This window comes from Melanostigma gelatinosum (assembly GCF_949748355.1).
Source record: "Melanostigma gelatinosum genome assembly, chromosome: 23".
NCBI classification, from domain to species: Eukaryota; Metazoa; Chordata; class Actinopteri; order Perciformes; family Zoarcidae; genus Melanostigma; species Melanostigma gelatinosum.
In genome coordinates, this window is record NC_136656.1 from 15,589,647 (window position 1) to 15,611,845 (window position 22,199).

Sequence of the window (22,199 nt, forward strand, 5' to 3'; positions counted from 1 at the left end):
CACACATCGTCTGTCAGTGCTCCTGCCGCTGCAGATGGAAACTCGTATGAACAACTGGACTGATTGATGTTTAAACCATTTGCAAGTACGACTGTCGCCGTTTACTTGATCTATAAACTGCAGCTTCGTTTGTACCGTGTGAATACTGGGCATCCGGGGGAATGAGCCTGCACTGCAGTCATGAAAAACAAGGACAAAGTGAGACCATTCTGTCTGCACTCCATGTGCGCATTAGTGCCATTGTAGATACAAAATAAACTAGAAGTACCGCCTCGTGGTTTCAGCTTCTGCCAAACAGACACAGCTGTCCACAACAATTCTTTTTAACCTACAATGGCACTTATAGACCGTCATAAACATAAATACACATGGAAGGCAAAGCTCATTTTAGAGGCAGCGCAGTCATAAAGTCAATGGAAAGATGTGAGCGGATGCACATCGTCCCGAGGTAGCCTGACGATGCGTTGGATGAAAATAATCCTGCACACCTCCAACTGTACCACGGATTCATCAGCACAGACGGGAGGGGAGAGCAGGTTGCCGCTAGATATCAGCTGTGATTTCATGTATCACTGCTTCGAACTTTAAACCGGATGTTTAGAAGAACATTTCACTTCAGACACGTGGCCGAGCTACAGCAGGGATGAAGACGTCAGCAATCACCAGCTGTCATCTTTTAATTATCTGCTGAGTTACAATCCTCCAAATGTACAACTCATGACATTTACAACAAACACTTAAGTTTATAGGATTTCACGCAGTTACTATGGATACATCTCCACAGGCATGTGTCTTTAGAAAGAGCACACATCTGATAAATAACCATTCATACCTTTAAAAAAAGAGAAAAGAAAAAGCATGGGCCCAGACCAGGAGACGGGGTGTGAACATGCTGACGTGTTCGCAGAAACCAACTGTGGTACATAGAGAGCTGTGGTTAGATACAGTGACCATTCAGAGGCAGCGTTCACTGCTCCACAACACACACACTTTATTTCATACGGAGGAATCACAGCAGGTCTGAGATCATCTCTTGGGGCTCTACGGTGTTAGAACTGCATCTCACAGGCTGTAGTGCTCGAGTCGACTTTCTGAATTCTTAGTCTCATGTCTACTCTGACTTGTTCTTGGCTGCTTTCATAGATTACTCCACCATTTCATGCCCATCCAAAATATGATTTAAAATTGATCTTCCATTGATATTTTCTGAGTTTGTCAGAAAATGGAGATGGAGAGATGTTGGAGAGATGATGGAGAGATGTTGGAGAGGCCTAAAGGATGGGAGAAACTGCCAGGTCGGCACAAAGTAAGAAAAACATGGTTTAATTAATTCAAGTCAATACCATCCATGTGAAATCAAAGACATCTTTGATTCTACACGGTTTGTATTGATGTTAATGACAGAGACCTTTCTTTTTCAGACTCAATTGCATGTTTTGTTACTTTGCACCTACCTGACGTTCTCACCTTATAGGTTGCTGTGTATGTATTTTCAACGTCTTTTTGAAATATCCAACTTTGGGCTGATACGCATTATGGCGGCTTTGGATCAGAGCTAGCACAGCTACTCATTGAATTCTATTTCCAATTCCCTGTTGGGGTCTGGACTTCACCTCGGCTGCAGCCTCGGTCTGGGAGCAGACTGAAGGTCGACTTGGCTACAGCTCTGTGCTTCACCTGGTTCTTACAGGATCCTCGTTGAGGGAAGGGGCGGAGTTCACTGTACAGCTGCTGGAGCAGAGGGAATGTGTTCGGACAACTGTGGAATTAAAAATCGGATAAAATCTCTCGATCCGAGTCGTAAACAACAAGTGCAAATAAAAGTGTACAAGACTGGAGGTGTCAGTGGAGGAGGGCAGGCTGGCCTTTGGGACGATGCGAGCGGTAGAGAGGTCAGATGAACACGGTCACACCTTAAACAGGACTAAAACATGCACGGTTTCTAGTCAATTTATACTTGAGCTACATGGGACACAACTGGGCACATCATGGATGGCTGCTTTTCTTAAAAATGAAGGGAAATCACAACAGGAAGTCTTTTTTTTGTTCTTTTGTGCACATTTTTTCACTGGTGGGTTACCGGTGATGGTCTCACAGCTATGGTCGTAAAAGAGTGTCGTCTCTTATCTATTGCGTTAGGCTGTTTGTGGAGCTACTTGTAGCAGAGGATGCATGCACAAGTAGAGGAGGGGACCAGGGTTGGACCGATGCAGGTAGACCAGGAAGTCTACGGTGTCCATTGAGCGTTTCAGGGGCGTGGCTTTGTTAAGGACCTGCTAACCCACCGAAATAAATCTCATTATTAAATCTCATTATTATCAGAGGACAGTGTTGGTGTCCCACACAAGTCTAAAAACTCTTTCAGAGGCTTTTCCACCCTCTTGATGATTGAATTCTCTGTGAATTGTTGTAATTCAAAAGAAAATGAGATTAGAAAATGCTCAGACTTCATGATTTGTATAATAAATCCACATCAGTCTAACCCTGGTGGAGGTGGGCGGGGCAGACACATGACCAGGTCTTGGCTGGCAGTTAACGCGTAATGGTACCTTGGCATGTGACGATGGGGCACAGAGGGGAGAGCAGTCATGAGGGGTCACTGGGTGGTCAGGCAGGCGTTTTGGGTGGATGGGTGTGGGCGGGGTCGGACAGTCATTTAGCTCTGGGCAGTTAATCGCTGCTCTGTGAGGGACGCCTGGTGGGACACCGTTTTGTTTTCATGGGCCCTCAGCTTGGACACCACGTCGATGAATGCCAGGCTCTGGACCTCTTTGTGGAGGGGCTCTAAGGAGAGAGGAGAAGGGGGGGGTATTAAAGTACAGTGGTACACAGTGGCGGCTGGTCAATAGAGGGCCATGGGGCATGGCCCCACCATGAGCCACACAAAAAAGGGAAAAATAAAAAATATTTGCATCGATTTGCATCGACAGCAAGACGTCTCACTGACATATGATCAGAAAGGAGAATGAACCCTGAGAACTGGTGGTCAGATTAGCATCCAGTTGAATAACAGTGAGTCAGCTTCAGGCTTGTACTTTGAGCTATGCTGGCAATGAAAGACTATTTAAAGCCAACCTGAGAGAAAGATATCCTGCCCTTCAAACCACTGCAGAGCTTGTTGAAAGGGTTGAATTGAATTTACTAGTTGACAGAATTCGTGAATGTATTAGTAAATGAATTACTATTAAATAAAGGAGCTCATGACTTGCTGTACTGGTGGACAAAGCACATTATTCACAATGTATCAAGAACATTTATCATATAGAAAGTGACCCGTTTGTATTTACAGCAAATTAAAAAAGGAGCAAATGAGAAACAGGGAGGCTGCTTACTAAAATATGATCAAATCTACTCCTTCAGCAGGAAAACAAGGACTGAACGTCTGTCTCTAATAGAAGCCTATCTCTCTCATCACTATTTGAGAATTCATTCATTCAAGCTTTGCATTTGCATTCTAGTTTCAAAGAGGTAACCATTACCAGCAGCGTCATCAATGCTACATTTGAAAAAAGAACAGCATGGATATAATGTCTAAATATGCTCCTTTTTCAAGTCAGACTTGTTGTTATGTATTAAACTTCAGCGTTTCATTTGTTGAAAGCAGTTCGAGGCTCACCTGAGCCCATGACTGCACAGATGAGGATCATAGAGTTGTACTTGATCTCCGGTGCACTCCTCTCGTCTGACAGCAGCTTGTGAAGCACTGACACCAGGTTGGCTCCGACAAAGTCCTTCTCAGCTGCGACTGGGAAGCAGAAAGAAAAGAGTCTGAGGCGAAGTCACTGACGTGTGGAACTGTAAACACAAAGGATTCATTCTCACTCTTACCCAAATCCAGCGCTGCTATGAGACCCAAAGCCACCAGTGCTTCGTTCTGCATGATCATATGCTCACTAGTTGCCATGGTAACTAAGTGCTTGACTCCTCCTCCCTGGATGACAGTTCTGACGACTTCCTGAAAAAAAGAAAATCACTGTGATGTACATCAGAATGAATAACTCAGGATGTTGCGACACCATAATTTGTTAAAGCCAGACTTTGTATCTTTGTAACTTTTGGGTGAAATAACACAAAACTCCTCCACAACAACATTTGAGTTCATAAGCAATAAACATGAACAGTTCCTCAAGTGGATGCACTTCCAGGTTTGGCTGCTACTGTAGCTTATGACCGCTAATGTTAGCACACTGATTCTAGAGACGTCTGTGTGACGCAGCATCTGGTGCTAGGTAACATGGTACAGGGGTTACAGTTATGGGTGCCATTGATTGGCCATCGGTTATTAGTTCCAAGTAGTTTGATCGGTTGTCTCTGTAAAGGTCGATCAGATGACGCCGCCATCCTGAAGTGAAACGTCTACAATACTCATTTTCTTTTTTGCCTGCGCTTTCATTTGCTCCGAAGCAACACAGGTAGGTAGGTAGGTAGGTCGGTAGGTAGGTACTAGGTAGGTAGGTAGGTAGGTACGTACGTATGTACGTAGGTAGGTAGGTACGTACTAGGTAGGTAGGTAGGTAGGTACGTACGTAGGTAGGTAGGTACGTACTAGGTAGGTAGGTAGGTAGGTACGTACGTAGGTAGGTAGGTACGTACTAGGTAGGTAGGTAGGTAGGTAGGTAGGTACGTACGTAGGTACGTAGGTAGGTAGGTACGTACTAGGTAGGTAGGTAGGTAGGTACGTACGTAGGTAGGTAGGTACGTACTAGGTAGGTAGGTAGGTAGGTAGGTACGTACGTAGGTACGTAGGTAGGTAGGTACGTACTAGGTAGGTAGGTAGGTAGGTAGGTAGGTACGTACGTATGTACGTAGGTAGGTAGGTACGTACTAGGTAGGTAGGTAGGTAGGTACGTACGTAGGTAGGTAGGTACGTACTAGGTAGGTAGGTAGGTAGGTAGGTAGGTACGTACGTAGGTACGTAGGTAGGTAGGTACGTACTAGGTAGGTAGGTAGGTAGGTAGGTACGTACGTAGGTAGGTACGTACTAGGTAGGTAGGTAGGTACGTACGTACGTACGTACATACATAGGTACGTACGTAGGTACGTAGGTAGGTAGGTACGTACTAGGTAGGTAGGTAGGTAGGTAGGTAGGTAGGTAGGTAGGTACATACGTACGTAGGTAGGTAGGTACATACGTACGTACGTAGGTACGTAGGTAGGTAGGTACGTACTAGGTAGGTAGGTAGGTAGGTAGGTACGTACGAGGTAGGTAGGTAGGTAGGTACGTACGTAGGTAGGTAGGTACATACGTACGTAGGTACATACGTACGTACGTAGGTAGGTAGGTACGTAGGTAGGTAGGTAGGTACATACGTACGTACGTAGGTAGGTAGGTACGTACTAGGTAGGTAGGTAGGTACATACGTACGTACGTAGGTAGGTAGGTACGTAGGTAGGTAGGTAGGTACGTACGTACGTAGGTACGTAGGTAGGTACGTACGTACGTAGGTACGTAGGTAGGTACGTACGTACTAGGTAGGTAGGTATGTAGGTAGGTACGTAGGTAAGTAGGTAGGCAGGCACTCCTGGTGTCGTGGAGTTCTGTGGCCGGTTCGCCATCTGTCTGATCTATTTTTTTCCCCGAGAGTGAATTTGGCAGAAAGCGGACTGATAATCTCTTAAATGATAGAGGTGTAAAGGGTGTATTATAAATGATATAAGTTGATCTGATTCTGATAAATCATAAAAGGCATCCTATGCTTGCCCTCCCCTTTGGATGATTCAAATTGTGCCGGACATTATGACCAACATAATGTCCGGCACAATTTGAATCATCTTAAAATGAATCCTTCTACAAATGAATCTTCTTTCTTCTGAATGTGTAGCTGATCTCTCTTTGGAGAAAAACAAACTGGGTTTTAAGTATGTGTTGTGCTGCCGTTAGCTATAATGACCAAAATCAATATTCTGCTTCCCTTCACCATCACTGCCTGACATTATGAATCGATATTCAATGTGTTCAGGGTCATATTTCCTCACCACACTCTTTGGAGCTTTTACTGGGGCACTTTATCGTTTAAAAAACGATCCACTTTGTGTCACTGCATCCGAGGAAACGTTAGCCAGCTAACGGTGACACCTGATGATGCGTCTTGATTGGTCTTTGAAATGATGCATTTTTATTGGATGTTTTGTGTGAATAATTGAGCACATTTAAAAGACTAAAATAACTAGGCCTGTATTTTAGCCAAACGATGAATTGAATTGAATCTACAGTAGAAGGAAGAGGAATAACAATGGTTCCTAAAGACGGTATTGTGTGTCAGACCTTGGACTTGCTGTGTCGGATGAGGGCCGACAGCAGCCTGTTGGACTCGCCCATCACCCCTGCGTGGTCTTTGGCTTCACACCACTCCACTAGCCTCTCCACTAGCTTCCCATTGGTTCCCAGCTGGTCTGCAGCTTCAGCTGAAACGACACACACAAATTACTGTCATTTAATCGGGTGCTTCTGATCATTTGTACCCAAATATACCCAACTGCATTTCATTTGGTTCGGCCTTTTTGGAAAAAGCTCAAATTTGGAGTTGGAGTTTTGGATTTGTTGACTGAACTACTTCTGATTATGAAGACTTTGTCATAAGAAAACATCTGTCCAGTGTCAAGTCTTGAGCAGCAGTCAGCATATTTGTGAGTCTTCATGAATCAGAATTGAGGCTGAAAAGAATCTTTTGATTATCACAGCACAGCTGAAACAGAGACTCATGATTTGCTTTAAACATCTTTCACAGGGAAAAAGATAGAAGCGATCAAATCTCTACCTTGTGTATCGATGAGCATGCGTAACGTCCCCAGGAGTTTAAACTGGACCGGAGGCATCTCTGATTGCAAAAACCTCAACACCACGTCTGCTACACCAGCTGACAGCATCTTGGATTTGTTTACCACTGGAGAGGAAACAAGGCACACGAAACACAGAAGCAATCAAGCAAAGATTTTCATTGATATCAACTATTCTTTGTAGTTAGCAAATGTATGATATGATTTGTCTTATGGGAAAACATATCTCTTTCACCAAGAATAGTCTTCTCAACTGTTTAGTGGAGCTGATTTAAAGCTGTGACATCTTGATAAACATGACCTGTACTTAACTCAACCTGATGTAGTATGATCGGCCACAAAATATAGCAAGAAGCACTATGTTTGAGATCCAGAACTTATGATCAAATGGCTTTCTTTCAGAACTGAGCCTTTACATACCAGGGGCACGACGAACAAACAACAAAATGCAGAATACTCGCCTGCAAATTTTCCGCATCAAAACTATCTATACTGGCAGCGATGCAAATTTGCGACAGCTGCAGCACTTTTTAAAAAATGGGTTCCAATAGATTCACGCAGGCAGAGGACCAACTACCAGCATCCTATTGAACCACAGCAGCGTCTGGCAGTCTGTCTGAGGGGAACTGTTGTTCAGCCTTCGCTACTGTGAGCTATTTTATAGAGTTTCATTTTAGCAAAATGATCTGAGTACATTTGAGTTCCCTCCGGTAAACATAGTGTCTATATCTAGGGCTTTTATTGTGAAAGCGGAAGGAATGGATCTGGTGTGCGCTGCCTTTGTCAAGGTTGAAAGGAGTAATAAAGTTCGGCATCTTGGTTGGGACTTCGGAGCCTCCATGTAGTTATACACCATAGTGTAGGTATTGACTTTGTCCATTCCACTCATAGCTAACGGTTCTAACAGGCTAACGGCACAAACTACGGCTAACGTGCTCACCTGAGGGGGAACCGGAAGGTGGGTCATCAGTGTATAAAACCCTGAAATAAGAATCGTTGCGTTTCCCGTTAGCTTAGCATTATCCCTTTATATGTATATGTATCTACATTCGCCCAGAATGGACATTTTCTTTAAACCGGGCTGGTGCGGAGGTTCAAAGATCACTTTGCAGGCTGCAGTTAGTGCTGTTGAACTGTATTGTGTTATACAGAGAGGTGCTGCTGTAAGTTAGTTGATATAAACGGGGTGGCCAAAATAATAGAAACAGCTGTCAGTATAACAGGTAGCAGACACACAGACTCTAGAGCCAGTGAAGAACAACGGTACCATAACCCTCTCAATGAGACGGAGGACAGTCAGACGGGTCCTGGGTAGGGTTGGGTATCGTTTGGGTTTTTTCCGATACCGGTGCTAAAACGATACTTTTAAAACGACACCGGTGCCTAAACGGTGCCTGAACCGATAATATATCGTTCAATTTGAAGAAAAAAGTAACTGTTAAAGTATACTATAAATAAATACAAAACACTTGGCTTCAAACTACAGCTTCAAACTTTTTAACTTCAAACTATGAACAATACATTAACTGTTAACAGTTTACAGTATACTTAAATAAATACAAAACACACACTCTGTACACACACTACAGCTTCAAACTTCAGCAATTATTTTGCAGCAATATAAGCATATTTTCCTTCTCTGGCAAAATACGACACGTCTCATGACTTATTTTATTTTACCAGTTGGTGGCGGTAATGCGCCAATTCGTTGTTTGCCAACCGCCAGTACACCTCAAAGAAGAAGGAGAAGCTTTGGCGTGCCTGTGTTGTTGTGATTATGAGCGGCAGCGCTAAGTACCCATTGTAATAACACTATGAGTGAGGAGCGGAGGACCGAGTCCTGCTGCCAGGACGGAGTCATCAGAGTAGTGTAAGAAAAGTATTTCAATCGGCTCAGGCACCGAAAGGAAGCACCGAAATCTGCGTTGCGTTTCGGTCCGGTAGGTACCGGACGTATAGGAACCGGTTCCATACCGGCACCGTTTTTCGGTACCCAACCCTAGTCCTGGGTCAGGTCTTTTTACTAGAAACCAAGTGGACCTTTGAAGACCTGGAATCTAGAGTAGGGGTTCTTAGCCTAGGGTAGATGACATAGGTCCCTGGTGTGTGCGCAAGTTCCTCACCAGGAATGGCCAGGTTCCGCAGGGCACTCAGTGCTGCATGCTGAACGGTGACGTTGCCTTCCTCAACGTGCCGATCCAACAGCTCCAGAAGCTTCTGCACGATGCCAGTGTCCACCATGTGGATGCAATTCCCATCTACACTCAGAAATAAAAACACAAGAGCAGACACCTTGATGTTGTGTCAGATCCTGATCAGTGCTGGGTCTCACAGGTCAATTACTGTCACATTTTTATATTTAAACATCCTAAATGGGGTTTAATTGTGCTTACCGTTGCGAGCAAAATTGGCAATGGCCAGAGCCCCAGCGAGCTGTAGCTGGTGGTTATGAGATGGAATCCAGGACAGGACCCTCTGGAAGACGCTGCCCTTTCCTCCCTCAAACAGCTTCTGCATGGACTCATCTACACAACAGAGGGAAGACAGGCTACTGTACGCTGCTCGTCAACACTGATGGGGTCGGCGGGTACGGATGCATAACCTCATAGAAAACATGTGGTCATTCTGTGTTATAAAGGCAATAAGGGCTTTATTTACACTGGGAACGGGGGGGGGGGGGGGGGGGGGGGGGCATGTCCCCTTCTCTTTTATAGCTTCATGTTGTTTTACTCAAGTATTTGTGAATATTGTCCTTTGGCCAACAAAATCCACCAAACGTCCGTTACTGACTGCACACTACACTCAGTGTCTGCATAGGAACAAAGAGGACAGACTTCCAGCATCAGTGGACGATTTGAATGCTTAATCGCTCATTCCATGTGTGAACTCTGTCAATCCACGATGTATATTTAGAACACACCATGTTCAGGTCTAATCCACTGCTATCAAATATTTACATAGAGGTTGAATTATTAACACTTAAGATGGGTGTTGGGCAGACGACTGTGTGCATCTAAATGGTGTGTAGTCACACATAGTGTAGTCACTGAGGGGATGATGACCTTGTATCTATCCTGCAACAGTAAGGAGTTCAAAGTAAGTATGAATGTGTAATGACTGTTACACAAGCTTCTTTTGAAGTTCAGACCCAGAGGGGATTTGAATATGGCTGCCTGTGCATACAGTATGCTCTAGAACTGGATTTAAATGTTTTTGGATCACACTCCATCCTAAGATATGTCCCTGAAAATACATTTTATTTTACTGCACATATTATGACAGAACATGTCAACCTAAGCAAGTTGCCCTCAGGTGTTTACCTCCCAGCAGCAGGAGGACCATGAGGTCTGAGGCAGTCTTGAGCTGGGCGATGTCCTCCTCCCTCTCTCCGTCTACAGTCTGAGCCACCACCTCCAGGAGACACTCCACCAGGCCTGCCTCCACCAGCTGGAGCTTTATCACATCTGTCAGAGGGAAGCAGGAGGAGACATTGAGCACAGACCTCAGTGTGCAGTCTGAAACGCGCTGCCGCTGCAATGCAGTGGTACATCACATATGCATCACATGATGCAGTGAGCACACATGGGACTCAGAATACTATGCATAGCATGTGAAGCACAAGTTGAACCAAATGTACAAATAAAACAAGAGTCAAATGTGAATCAATGTGCACTTCTATCTACTACCATAATGCTAACAGAGATAGCACTGAGATTAAGAGTTGGTGGAGCTAATTCTCAGTCACATGCCATTAAACCAGTGAAACAGAGGACGGAGGAGATGAGGTCATTAAAGGAGCACGTAATGGACATAAAGCATTCATGTTTATTTCATGTATCAATTTGGGGTAACGTCACCTCATCATCCACAAATCTGATGTTTTCGTCTGCTGCTAGCGGAAGCTTTCGAGGATGTTTAGTTCTCATGCTTTGAGTACGTCATGATTCATTGGCCAAGTCTGTTCCCATTTCGCTTTCTCGCATTCTGCTTTCAAGACTTCTTTCCCAGTTATTTCTGCGTTTCATCCAGCCGTCTTCATGAGCACATTGAAAATAGGTTTGAGGGAAACACACCTGTAGTGAATATCAACCAGTGGCTGAAGTGTAGCGGTTTACTTGACTATTACCATTTTGAGCTACGTTATACTTCTACCCCAGGTCATCTCACGGGAAAATATGGTCCTGTCAATTTTTACTGCACTACTTTTATTTAACACTTTAAGTTACTTTTTTAGATCAAGATTCGACATACAAAACATTACAACCGCTTTCTGATACCTAAAGCATTGTCATAGATTAAACTACCAAACTGTATATGAAGCTCTGGAATGTTTGTCGGAGAAAACCAGACGCCTGAAAAAATCCCTTTGGGCTCTGAAATATTATCACAATTTTCTACTTGTTATGAACCAAAACATTATCTGCAGATGAATTGATAGCAAAGTTGCAGTTCTATACAAGGAGAAACCCGTTGCCCGTTATTTTGCAATTTAGAGTGAATCACTCAAAAATAAAGCAGTGAAAAGTGAAAACAACATTTGTCAATATTAAACTTCTATATATTAGCCCCGTCTTACTGTCATAGCATCATGCTTAATTGTGGTCTCTCTAGAAATGTAATAAACAACATGCAATGTGACGAAGGAGAGAGAGAGAGTTTCTCTAGAGTACAGGAGGACGCTACCCTTGAGCTTGACAATGTAGGAGAATCCCCACCACCCACGCACTCACACACACACGCACGCACGCACTCAACCCACCCACGCACTCACTCACACACGCACGCACGCACCCACGCACTCAACCCACCCACGCACTCACACACGCACCCACGCACCCAACCCACCCACGCACTCACTCACACACGCACACACGCACCCAACCCACCCACGCACTCACTCACACACGCACGCACACACCCACGCACTCAACCCACCCACGCACTCACTCACACACACACACACGCACCCAACCCACCCACTCACTCACACACACGCACTCAACCCACCCACGCACTCACTCACACACCCACACACGCACGCACCCACGCACTCAACCCACCCACCCACACACGCACGCACCCACGCACTCAACCCACCCACACACCCACGCACGCAGGCACTCAACCCACTCCCGCACGCACGCACGCACGCACGCACGCACGCACACACACACGCACTCAACCCACCCACACACTCACTCACACACCCACGCACGCAGGCACTCAACCCACTCCCACCCACGCACGCACGCACGCACGCACGCACGCACGCACGCACGCACTCAACCCACCCACGCACTCACTCACACACCCACGCACTCACTCACTCACTCACACACACACACACACACACACGCGCACGCACCCACGCACTCAACCCACCCACGCACTCACTCACACACACACACACACACACACGCACCCACGCACTCAACCCACCCACGCACTCACTCACACACACACACACACACACACGCACGCACCCACGCACTCAACCCACCCACGCACTCACGCACCCACGCACGCACGCACGCACTCAACCCACCCACGCACTCACGCACACACACACACACACACACGCACGCACCCACGCACCCACGCACTCAACCCACCCATGCACTCACGCACCCACGCACGCACGCACGCACTCAACCCACCCACGCAGTCACGCACGCACTCACGCACAGAGAAATGTTTGAGAAAGAGCAGCTGAGCAAATGCAGGAGCAGTCTGCCATGACTGTGCAGATAGCAGCTAGCCTGGAAAGCATGACTCACACTGAGTAGGAGGACGTGAGAGAACACTGCAGTCTCGCACTATTTCATATGATACGGTATCTTGTAGAACTAAATGATATTTTAAAAAAGATCAAGGAAATTGACACATTACCATTTTCTGCAAGTGGAGCCAGAACCTCAAAAATCATTTCCTTCTTCTCGTGCTCGGCCTGCTTCTGGAAAAGACGCACCAGCTCCTCAGCAATGTTAGTGGAGGCAAACTGCTCTTTGCTGGACTCTGAAGGGGAATTGGGGAGTACCACGGCATGTCATGAATGAGAATAACTCCTCTACCCTTCATAGACATCTTATGTGCATTATACTATGGTTCAAACACAATTAGTCATCTGCTGTCACAGACACTAAAAGCTCAGGTCAGTGAATCTCAAATCCCTAGGGATGGGTATCCTTAGGATTTAACGATACCAGTACTCTCATCGATACTCTTATCGGTTATTTTTGATTGTATTGTGAGAAAAAAAGAAAATTAATTAAGAAAAGAATCAACATTGCTTTATTATTCTAGGATGTAAACAAAGTCTTTCTTGAGCAGCAGTACAAAAAGTTCCAAAATCTTTCAAATACATTCCCAGCTAAACTATTAGCTAAGTGATTAGCTTTAATTGATTATCCTGTTCTTATCAAACTCGGTGATCAAACCGACTCAGTCGGTGTGTGTGTGTGTGTGTTTGTGTCAGAGTAAAGCACAAAGACAGAGACAGGAGGTTTGAGACGAGGACATCTCACTCCAGAACTTCTAAAGTACCGACAGCAGAAGTTAACTCTGGACCGCATCAGTACTCCGGGTTGTTATTTAGAACAGTTTCAGGGGGCATCCCTATGACTGAGTCACCATGGTGAGCAGATTCTGGCAGATCAAAATAACGCGTATAGAAATGACTGTAATTTGTAAGATTAAGCGGTGTAGGTAGAAGTTGACAAAACTGTCCACCATTTTGGAATGGTTGGTGGGTGTGTTTAGGAATACTCACCAAGTTCAGCCAAATTCCCAAAGGCAATGAGACACATTTCTGTCAGGGCTGTGTTGTGGGAATGGATGCCCAACAGCTGCACCAGAGTGGGAATCACCCCCATATTGATCAGCTGAGCTTGTAAGGAATCTGCAAAAAAAAACAAAGATACAGAAAGACAGACAGTCGATCTGTTGTTCTAAACATGATGTAGAAATGAGGCGGTGAAGAGGAAAGTCATTAAGAGTTTTTGCTTGAAAGCGGATTTGCTATATTTTAATAAACAGCAACTATTTGCATAAATCTGATATTGAAATTATGATTTTCAAAAATAAATTTAAGAGGAATACACACTCTTCCTCTTAGAATTAAAAAGATGAATTAATAACCAACAAAACCTTTGGCCAATGCAATATACTAAATGGTTTTGCTGCTACAGCCTTAAGTGGTTCAGCAAAATGAACAGCTGAGCTTTCTCTACTTTAGCTGTTGTTCTGTTTCACCGCCCAGCTTTGTGTTCACCACTATACACCATTTAGTTCAATACAAATGATTGAAAGCGGGAAAATAAAGCTATCTGATGCCAACGGTCACTTAGCAAACTCGTTAGCTTAGCCTGGTTGCAAGCAGGAGAATAACTTTCTCCTAACTGTCAGCAGACCGTTCCTCTTATGTGGAACAGTTTCAGATCCAACAGAGGACATATAAAAGTACATGCTGACATGCGGCTAACAGATTTAAAGTGGGAACTGACAATATAATTAAGTCACCGAAACGCCACTCCTCCCATAGAGGGGCTAAATTCTAATTCAGAGCATATCTATGATTGAGGGATCGCCTCCACACGGCTTCTAGGTTCTAGCCAACTACAGGCCTATCTCCAACCTCGCCTTCCTGTCCAAAGTGTTAGAGAAGGTAGTTGCTTCTCAACTTCAGGACCACCTCAAACACAACAACTTGTTTTAAAAATTTCAGTCAGGATTTCGTTCAGCCCACAGCACTGAAACAGCTTTGCTCAGAGTGACGAATGACCTGCTGATGACAGCCGATGCAGGATCACCCTCACTCCTCATCCTCCTGGACCTGACTGCTGCATTTGACACAGTGGATCACACTATCCTCCTACAGCGCCTCCATACCACCATTGGACTATCAGACTCTGCACTCAAGTGGTTTCAGTCCTACCTTTCAGGCAGAACTGAATATGTGTCACTGGGAAGATGCAAGTCCAGACTGCTCCCTGTCTCCTGTGGTGTTCCGCAAGGGTCGGTCCTCGGCCCCATCCTCTTCATTATTTACATGCTCCCCCTCGGTCGTGTCATCAGCAGACATAGGATGTCTTTCCACTGTTATGCTGATGATACACAGCTCTACATCAAAACTGCCCCAAGCCCCTCTGCAGCCATGTCATGTCTCACCTCCTGTCTTGGGGAGATAAAGGCGTGGATGAGCAACAACTTTCTCCAGTTAAACAGGAGCAAAACCGAAGCCCTCCTTGTTGGCACTCCACACCAGGTTCAGTCATCCTCCATAACTCATCTCACCTTCGACGGTCAGGTCATCCCCCTCGCCTCCACAGTCACTAATCTGGGAGTTAGGTTTGACCCACACCTGTCCTTTAATGACCATATAAAACACCTGTGCAAAACCTCGTTTTATCATCTCAAAAACATCTCCAAACCCCGCCCCACTTTAACCCTGTCAGATGCAGAGAAGCTCGTCCACGCCTTTATATCCTCAAGACTGGACTACTGCAACGCACTATTCACTGGGATCACTGCCAAGAACATCCAGAAGCTGCAATACATCCAAAACAGCGCTGCCAGGATCCTGATGAGAGTCTGGAAGTATGAGCACATAACACCCATTCTGCACTCCCTACACTGGCTCCCTGTCTCATTCCGGATTGATTACAAAGTCCTGCTACTCACACATAAATGCATAAATGGACATGCACCTCCCCACCTACAAGACCTCATCACTCCCCAAATCTCCACCCGCACCCTCAGATCATCAAACAGCTTCTCCGGGTCCCCAGCACCAAGCTCCGCACCATGGGCGACCGGGCCTTTGGCTCGGCAGCGCTGTGCCTATGAAACAGTCTCCCTGACCACCTAAGGGCAACACAGACACTGGTCTCTTTTAAGACTGGCCTAAAAACCTTTTTATTCAGGAAAGCCTTTCTGACCTAAATCACTGTCAGTTATTTCTTTTGTGTTTCCGTTCATTCACTGGTTTTTATTTTATTATAGTTTTTTTTTTATGTTTTAACTATGCTTTTTACCATGTTTTTACTATGTACTGGCTCTGTGGCACTCTGAGATTTAAATAAAAAAATGAAAAGTGCGTTACAAATAAAATACATTATTATTCATTATTACGGCTGTCAACATGGCTACGTTTGAGTTGGCGGCTCGCAGTTAGCAGTGCTAACAGTGCAAACTGCAAAAGTGCTGACAGAGCCAACAGTGAGGTGGAGACAGAGGGTGGGCCGCGGGTCAGGGGTAACCGCCGTTTGACTGAAGTGCTGAGCGACCTGACAGTCTATGTAAACAAAGTCCAGAGAAGCTGGGATTACAGCACACGCAGAGGGAGACGGACTTCATTCTCTGGTCAGATGGATTGCTCCTTCACATAGATAATAGCTGTTTGCTGCTATATTAAGCTAAGATAAGTTACACTTTATTGTCCCGCAGGGAAATTAGTCTTGGGCTCCAATTAGCAATGCTTTGAATTTAGCACCTTTAAGTACAGTTTTGATACATTTTTGACATGTCAGATCAATCACAACTACCTTTAAACCCTTGAAAAGATGAACTATAATTTAACGCAGGTTTGTATGTGAAACGTGCATTAAATAGTAGTTGGCCGTTACACACCACAGGAAGTGGACATGCATTTGCCATCAAATGGCAAAAAGAAGTAGAGCTATCAAACGTGCCTGGAGAGCAAAAAGAAAAGCCTTAGATTTAGTTAAAAACCAGAGAGAATGAATCGATGGTGGAGGAAGATAAGAGTGGGAAGATGAGCAGAACAGATGAGAGAAGAAGCAAGTCCAGTTAAAGTATCAAGAACAATACTCAAAAAGATATTTCCAGATCCTTGAATATCAATCAGAAGGTATAATAGCAGGACAAGCTAAACCTTGAATCCATGTAAAAGTAAGACGTTAAACAGATGCTACATGTGTTGTCATCAGAAACATTAATGATATGATAATCCCACCGCCGTGGTGTATTTCTACTGAGTGCTACAACGGTTTCCTGTTTGATGAGCCTTGAGATAATAAATATACCATGGGTTTCACAAATGCACTTGACTTGAGTAGACAACCAAAACAGGGGGACGGGCAGGTAGCATGAGCATTCTGGGAAATTATTCCAGTACAAAATAGCACTGGCGTGACCCAGAAGCCATCTTACAACGTTTGATTTTGGAATGACATGTCAAAACCTGATTGATAATTAGTATTAGTGTATCGTGGTCATATATTTGCTTTATATAGAATCATCAGTTTGGGCATACATGTCTGGTGTTGAGTAACAAGACATTGCAGTACAGAAAGGAAACAGAAACAGTGTCGCCATTACATAGTTACCAGCGCGCACTGACGAATAACTGTGCCGCCAAGTACATGATCAGAGTCCTTTAAAATAACTAATTCAAGGGATTATATTTTTAAATTTTATATGTTTACGGTGCTAAATTCCAAATTCAGTGCATATCTATGACTGAGGGCCTCCAGATGGCTCTCAAAATGGTGACGGCTGAGCTGGCAGCTAGAAGCCAACAGTGCTAAAAGTGCTAACAGCGAACACTTGCAGAGCCTTCGCGCACGACGTATAGGCCGTGATGACGACGTCATTTTCTTGCACGCGCCTCGAGCCGGCTTCATTGCGGAAACTATGAAATCGGCTTACAGTGCTTAACTGATGGTGAACCAGAGGGTGGCCGTCAGGCGCCGTTATTAGCTGTAACCGCAAATTTAAATAGCAAATAGTTGTTTGCTGCTATATTAATGCTATAAATTACAAAATGTAGCACCTTTCAATACAATATTGACCAATATATGTTTTAAACTGCAATATCTAGATCAGCAAGTATTGGTTTTGCTCTACTGGAATAAATTAACCATTATTTTTTACTGATTAATTTGATTTGTTGTTAATAAGTGGGGAGTTGTCTCAACATTAGCTAGATATGAAGAGTCAGATAGATGCTGAAAGCTGCAGAAAGCCACATTCATTCTGTTAGCGTAACACAAAACCTTGCATCCCCCAGCCAAACAGATACAACTATTGTCGAGTGCCAAAAGACGCTTGGCAGGAGGTCTGATCCTTCAGATCATATATCTGCTCCAGGCAACAAGCCTTGTTGTCACAACGACACAAGCTGTAGCATAGTCCAGAAAGATGTAAGCAGAGATACAGTGAAAGGGAAATTCCCCTTTCTCGTGTAAAGTCATAGTAAATATCACAGTAAGCCCATAGAAAGTAATGCAGATACTTAATGAAGATAGAGACATATGGTAAAGAGAGCATCCCGTGTCAACTGCAGGATCAACTGCAACCTTTTTAAGCATGGGAACATACAATCTGGGTCAAATTACTTCAATCTTCCTGAGGTGTACCTTTACTTTCAACTCAATAGTGGTCTTTCTAAAACATTTGACACAAGTCGCCCGAAAGGTTCATTAAAAAGGTCCTGCAACTACAAGGAATAGGTCAGATCAAAGAACGAGATAAGGAGTGTGACAATTTTGCATTTGTGTGTCAAGTACAGAGCAGGAGTTAGCACGTGTTTAGCCTATCTTAGCATAAAGACATAACTGCACACGATCAGAAGGGGGCTCTATGAGGCTGTATTTGGGCACAACAGGGCTTTGAGCTAAATGCTAATGTCATCTTTACAGTGACAACGCTAAGATGTTGATGTTTAACACGTTTGCTATGGACGCCACCGTAGTTTAGCATGTTAGCATGATAACATTTGCTAAGCGCTACACACATGGCAATCCATCATCCATCCAATAGCAATGGCTTTATATAGATATTTCACTTAAAACCACAAACAACCTCATAGCGGAGCTATATGGCAAGTCATTAGGATACATAATCTGGTAACCAGGAATGTCTGTAAAAACAATCATCTATTAGTGTGCTGGTGGAGGTAGACCAAAGATTAGGGTGTCACCAGTCATTCTGTACACACTTCATCTATTGCACTTCTGTTACTCTCCCTCAGGTTTCATCGTATTTTCTCCCCGTTACAGGTTTTTTTGGGAGAGTTTTTCCTGTACCGATGTGAGGGTCCCGGGACAGAGGATGTCACATCTGTACCAGTGGTGGGCCGTCAGAGCCAGCAAGGCTTCTCTGCTGGCCGAAACAGAATCACAAAGCTATAGCTATTTTATAATTTTTCATAAATACACTACATGTATTATAATTTATAAAAATGTTTCCCATTATCTTATGTTCTCATTGCACAGCTACTGTCTTCCTCAGTTGCTCTGCTTCCAGTGCAGCTTGTTTTAAGTAGAGCTTTTATCCAATCAGATCTCACCTCTGTGTCTCCAGGTAAGAAGAGAGGCAGAGGCCTGCAGACTCACAAGTGCATCCATGTGCACTTTAAGTGAACGGGGACGATATTGTTGATTGTCATAGTGTTCAACCAATCAGATCTTTAGTTTGACATGTTTTGCGTATTCTTTGACGTGTCAGAGCTGCTAGCTGGCCTACAAGTACGTGATTGGTCAGTGGGCTAGCGTGACGTGCTGGGCGGTGACAATCCCAAAATCTGCTGCCTCTGTGCAGCGTGCGCTGTGATTGGTCAGTGGGCGAGCACGTTGTGACTATCGTGAACTGAAACCTAACAGCAGAGGCTAAGTCAGAGTAGTGAGTTCAAATTGAAAGAAATCGAAGAAATTACATTTTTTGCATTTAGTTTGGTGTAGATTTCATCAATTTTTTTACCTAGCTTCGTTTTTTTAACACTCAATGGCTGAATAAGGAGAAAAGGATTTGTGAGTTGGGATTTAACCGTGGGATTAAACTCCGTAAACAAAGAAAGGAGGATGGTGTTTGTCTTTAAGTGAACAGCATTTGGTAAGTCAACTGCGTTTGTTTTTTTACATCCAATATCTGAATGGCCGTCCAGTGTGTAACAGAATGCTGCAGGTCTGCTGGATTGATTTGTTGTCATATGAATATATGTGACTGGTTCTTGTGAGTTTGTTGTTGTCATTGTGTAAATTATATAGATTTGGACTGTATGCATTGTCCTTTAATTACGAAGCATCCCATCATGCGCGGAGTTATTGTTTGTTAAGCTAGTTTAGCGTAGCCTCCCAGAAGTGCGGAGCCTCAGCTGTCTTTTGTTTGTTATTGTTCCAGGTTCAAAGGTCACAAAGCCCTTTGTCTCCTACGTGAGCGCAGTCCACCGAAAACATTATATATCCCACAATTTAAGCTTTTGCATTTTCCAAATGTACTAGTATTATTCAAACGTATTGTTCGGTTGGTAAGCCTCGTACTGAACGGTTTAACAGGAATACGTGATTGTTACACCAATAGAAACAAATAACCGTAGCTTGCAATGAGATTATTAGGTGGTGTTTCAGCTGCAGGACAGCACTGAAGGCCCAGGTATAAACCACCCGGCCCGCCACTGATCTGTACAGATTGCAAAGTCCTTTGATTTGCGATGCGTGATTTTGGGCTATACTAAATAAATGTAATTCAATTCAATCCTCTGAGGACCAGAAATGTCTGTAAAAACATTTGTGTCAGTCATCTATTAGTCTGCTGGTGGTGCTAGACCAAAGGCCAGCGTGTCACTAGTCATTAGAGGAGAGTAACTACCTCATGAATATGTTCTACTTGCTGAGTCTATGTTTACAAAATAAACTTACTGGAGCAAAGAGGGAGAAAGGGTACTGCTACCATAACAGCTGACAATCTGCAAATATTAATAACTGCAGATTATCTCAGAGATGGCGTTGGAAAAGCAACAGACAGCATGGTAGAAAAGATCAGGAGAGGAGTCAGTCCAAAACAGGAAAGCATAGAATGTTCAGTGCAACCAGACTGTCTCATGACAAAAGAATGAGGCGACATCGTCTGTGTATAAGAAAGAGAACATCCGCTGATTAGTTGAGATGAGTGAACAGTTGTTTTTGGGGAAGATGGTCATTACCATTATCATTGCTATAGTTCATCAGCATGCCACAAAAGACAGTCAAGAGCTTCTCATTTTCCGGCTCAGTATTTTGGGAGAGGGATTTTATGTGTTCAGCTACTATCTGAGCCCCTCCTGCCAGGTCAACTGCACTCCTGCCCTCATCTGCAAAACAAAGAGGCCAGGACACAAATCAACCACAAAGAAAAGGAAAAAGGAAAGAAAAACCACAACCTGAAAATATACATATGAAAGCAATGTTAAGTAAGCAGTACAAATGAATGCAAACTAAGGATAGCAGACATTCAAAATCCTTGTGTGGCAACTTATAGCAGTTTACTAATTGTGATTTTATTGCTGCCAAGAATTAAAAATCAACACAATCCACAAATGCAGAATTATAGAACGGCAATCTTAAACAAGAAAACAAGCTTGAATAAACAGACTATGATGATGGATACGTTTGGCACAATCAAGCCTCAGTGCGCTCTGTCTAGTCACCGATCTTACTCCTTTGAAGGCCAGTACACTTTACCTTTGATATCGATTACGAACCATTGTATTGGTGTTTTTCTTCCATTTCTTCCATTTCTTTGGAGAAACAGTACATGCACTGTCATGTGATTGTCATGTGATGTGTCATGGTGATTGTCTCTCTTTGGGCTTTGTCTGGTAGACATGTATACATGTATGTATGCATGCATGCATACATGCATACATACATACGTATACACGCGCGCGCGCACGCACGCGCACGCACGCTCGTATATATGTATACATGTATATATATGCATACATGCATGTATGCATGTATGCATGTATGCATGTATGCATGTAAAGTAGCAGCACAGGTGAACCCCTTTTCATCATGGTGAACTGCACGTGATTTCAGAAGATTTCTCTCATCTACTAAAGCAACTTGTCCCATATTCGAGTGAGTGTTTATTTAAGGCAGGGGTCTCAAACTCCCGGCCCACCACGTCATTTTATGTGGCCCGCGAATCCGCCAGCAAAAAAAAGTAAAAAGTAAAAAAAAAAAAAAAAAAAAAAAATTTAAAGTTAGACTTGATAATAAAAATATCCCCCTAGTCTGAGATAGAAAGTCGAAGTTATGAGATAGAAAGTCATAACTATGATAGAAAGTCATAATTCTGAGATAGAAAGTCAAAATGATAGAAAGTCAAAATGATAGAAAGTCAAAATGATAGAAAGTCAAAATGATAGAAAGTCAAAATGATAGAAAGTCAAAATGATAGAAAGTCAAAATGATAGAAAGTCAAAATTCTGAGATAGAAATTCATAATTATGATAGAAAGGCAAAATGATGAGATTGAAAGTCAAAATTATGAGATTGAAAATCAAAATTATGAAATAGAAAGTCAAAATTATGAGATTGAAAGTCAAAAGTATGAGATACTTAAACACAGTCATAGAAGCAGCTCTTTGGCTGGTTACTGTACATTTAACATGGAAATGTATTGTGAGTACATTGAAGACT

At 43.7% G+C, this 22,199-nt stretch overlaps 1 protein-coding gene across 2 annotated transcripts in view; it reads right to left on the reverse strand.

Annotated features, from left to right (window-relative positions):
- Positions 1 to 309: 309 nt before the first annotated feature.
- The window catches only part of rap1gds1 (RAP1, GTP-GDP dissociation stimulator 1), a 35,838-nt gene continuing 13,948 nt past the window's right edge, over positions 310 to 22,199 (reverse strand). Inside the window, exons 5-15 of one of the 2 annotated variants that reach the window (XM_079295928.1) lie at positions 20,720 to 20,866; positions 13,547 to 13,675; positions 12,667 to 12,792; positions 10,098 to 10,241; positions 9,171 to 9,302; positions 8,901 to 9,035; positions 6,759 to 6,884; positions 6,266 to 6,405; positions 3,829 to 3,955; positions 3,617 to 3,745; positions 310 to 2,784 (exon numbers count right to left, since the gene is read on the reverse strand). In XM_079295928.1, coding sequence (XP_079152054.1) covers positions 2,657 to 2,784; positions 3,617 to 3,745; positions 3,829 to 3,955; positions 6,266 to 6,405; positions 6,759 to 6,884; positions 8,901 to 9,035; positions 9,171 to 9,302; positions 10,098 to 10,241; positions 12,667 to 12,792; positions 13,547 to 13,675; positions 20,720 to 20,866 — 1,463 coding nt within the window. In that variant the 3' untranslated portion in view covers positions 310 to 2,656. The remainder of the gene's footprint in view (positions 2,785 to 3,616; positions 3,746 to 3,828; positions 3,956 to 6,265; positions 6,406 to 6,758; positions 6,885 to 8,900; positions 9,036 to 9,170; positions 9,303 to 10,097; positions 10,242 to 12,666; positions 12,793 to 13,546; positions 13,676 to 20,719; positions 20,867 to 22,199) is intronic. The other variant, XM_079295929.1, reaches the window with a different exon arrangement.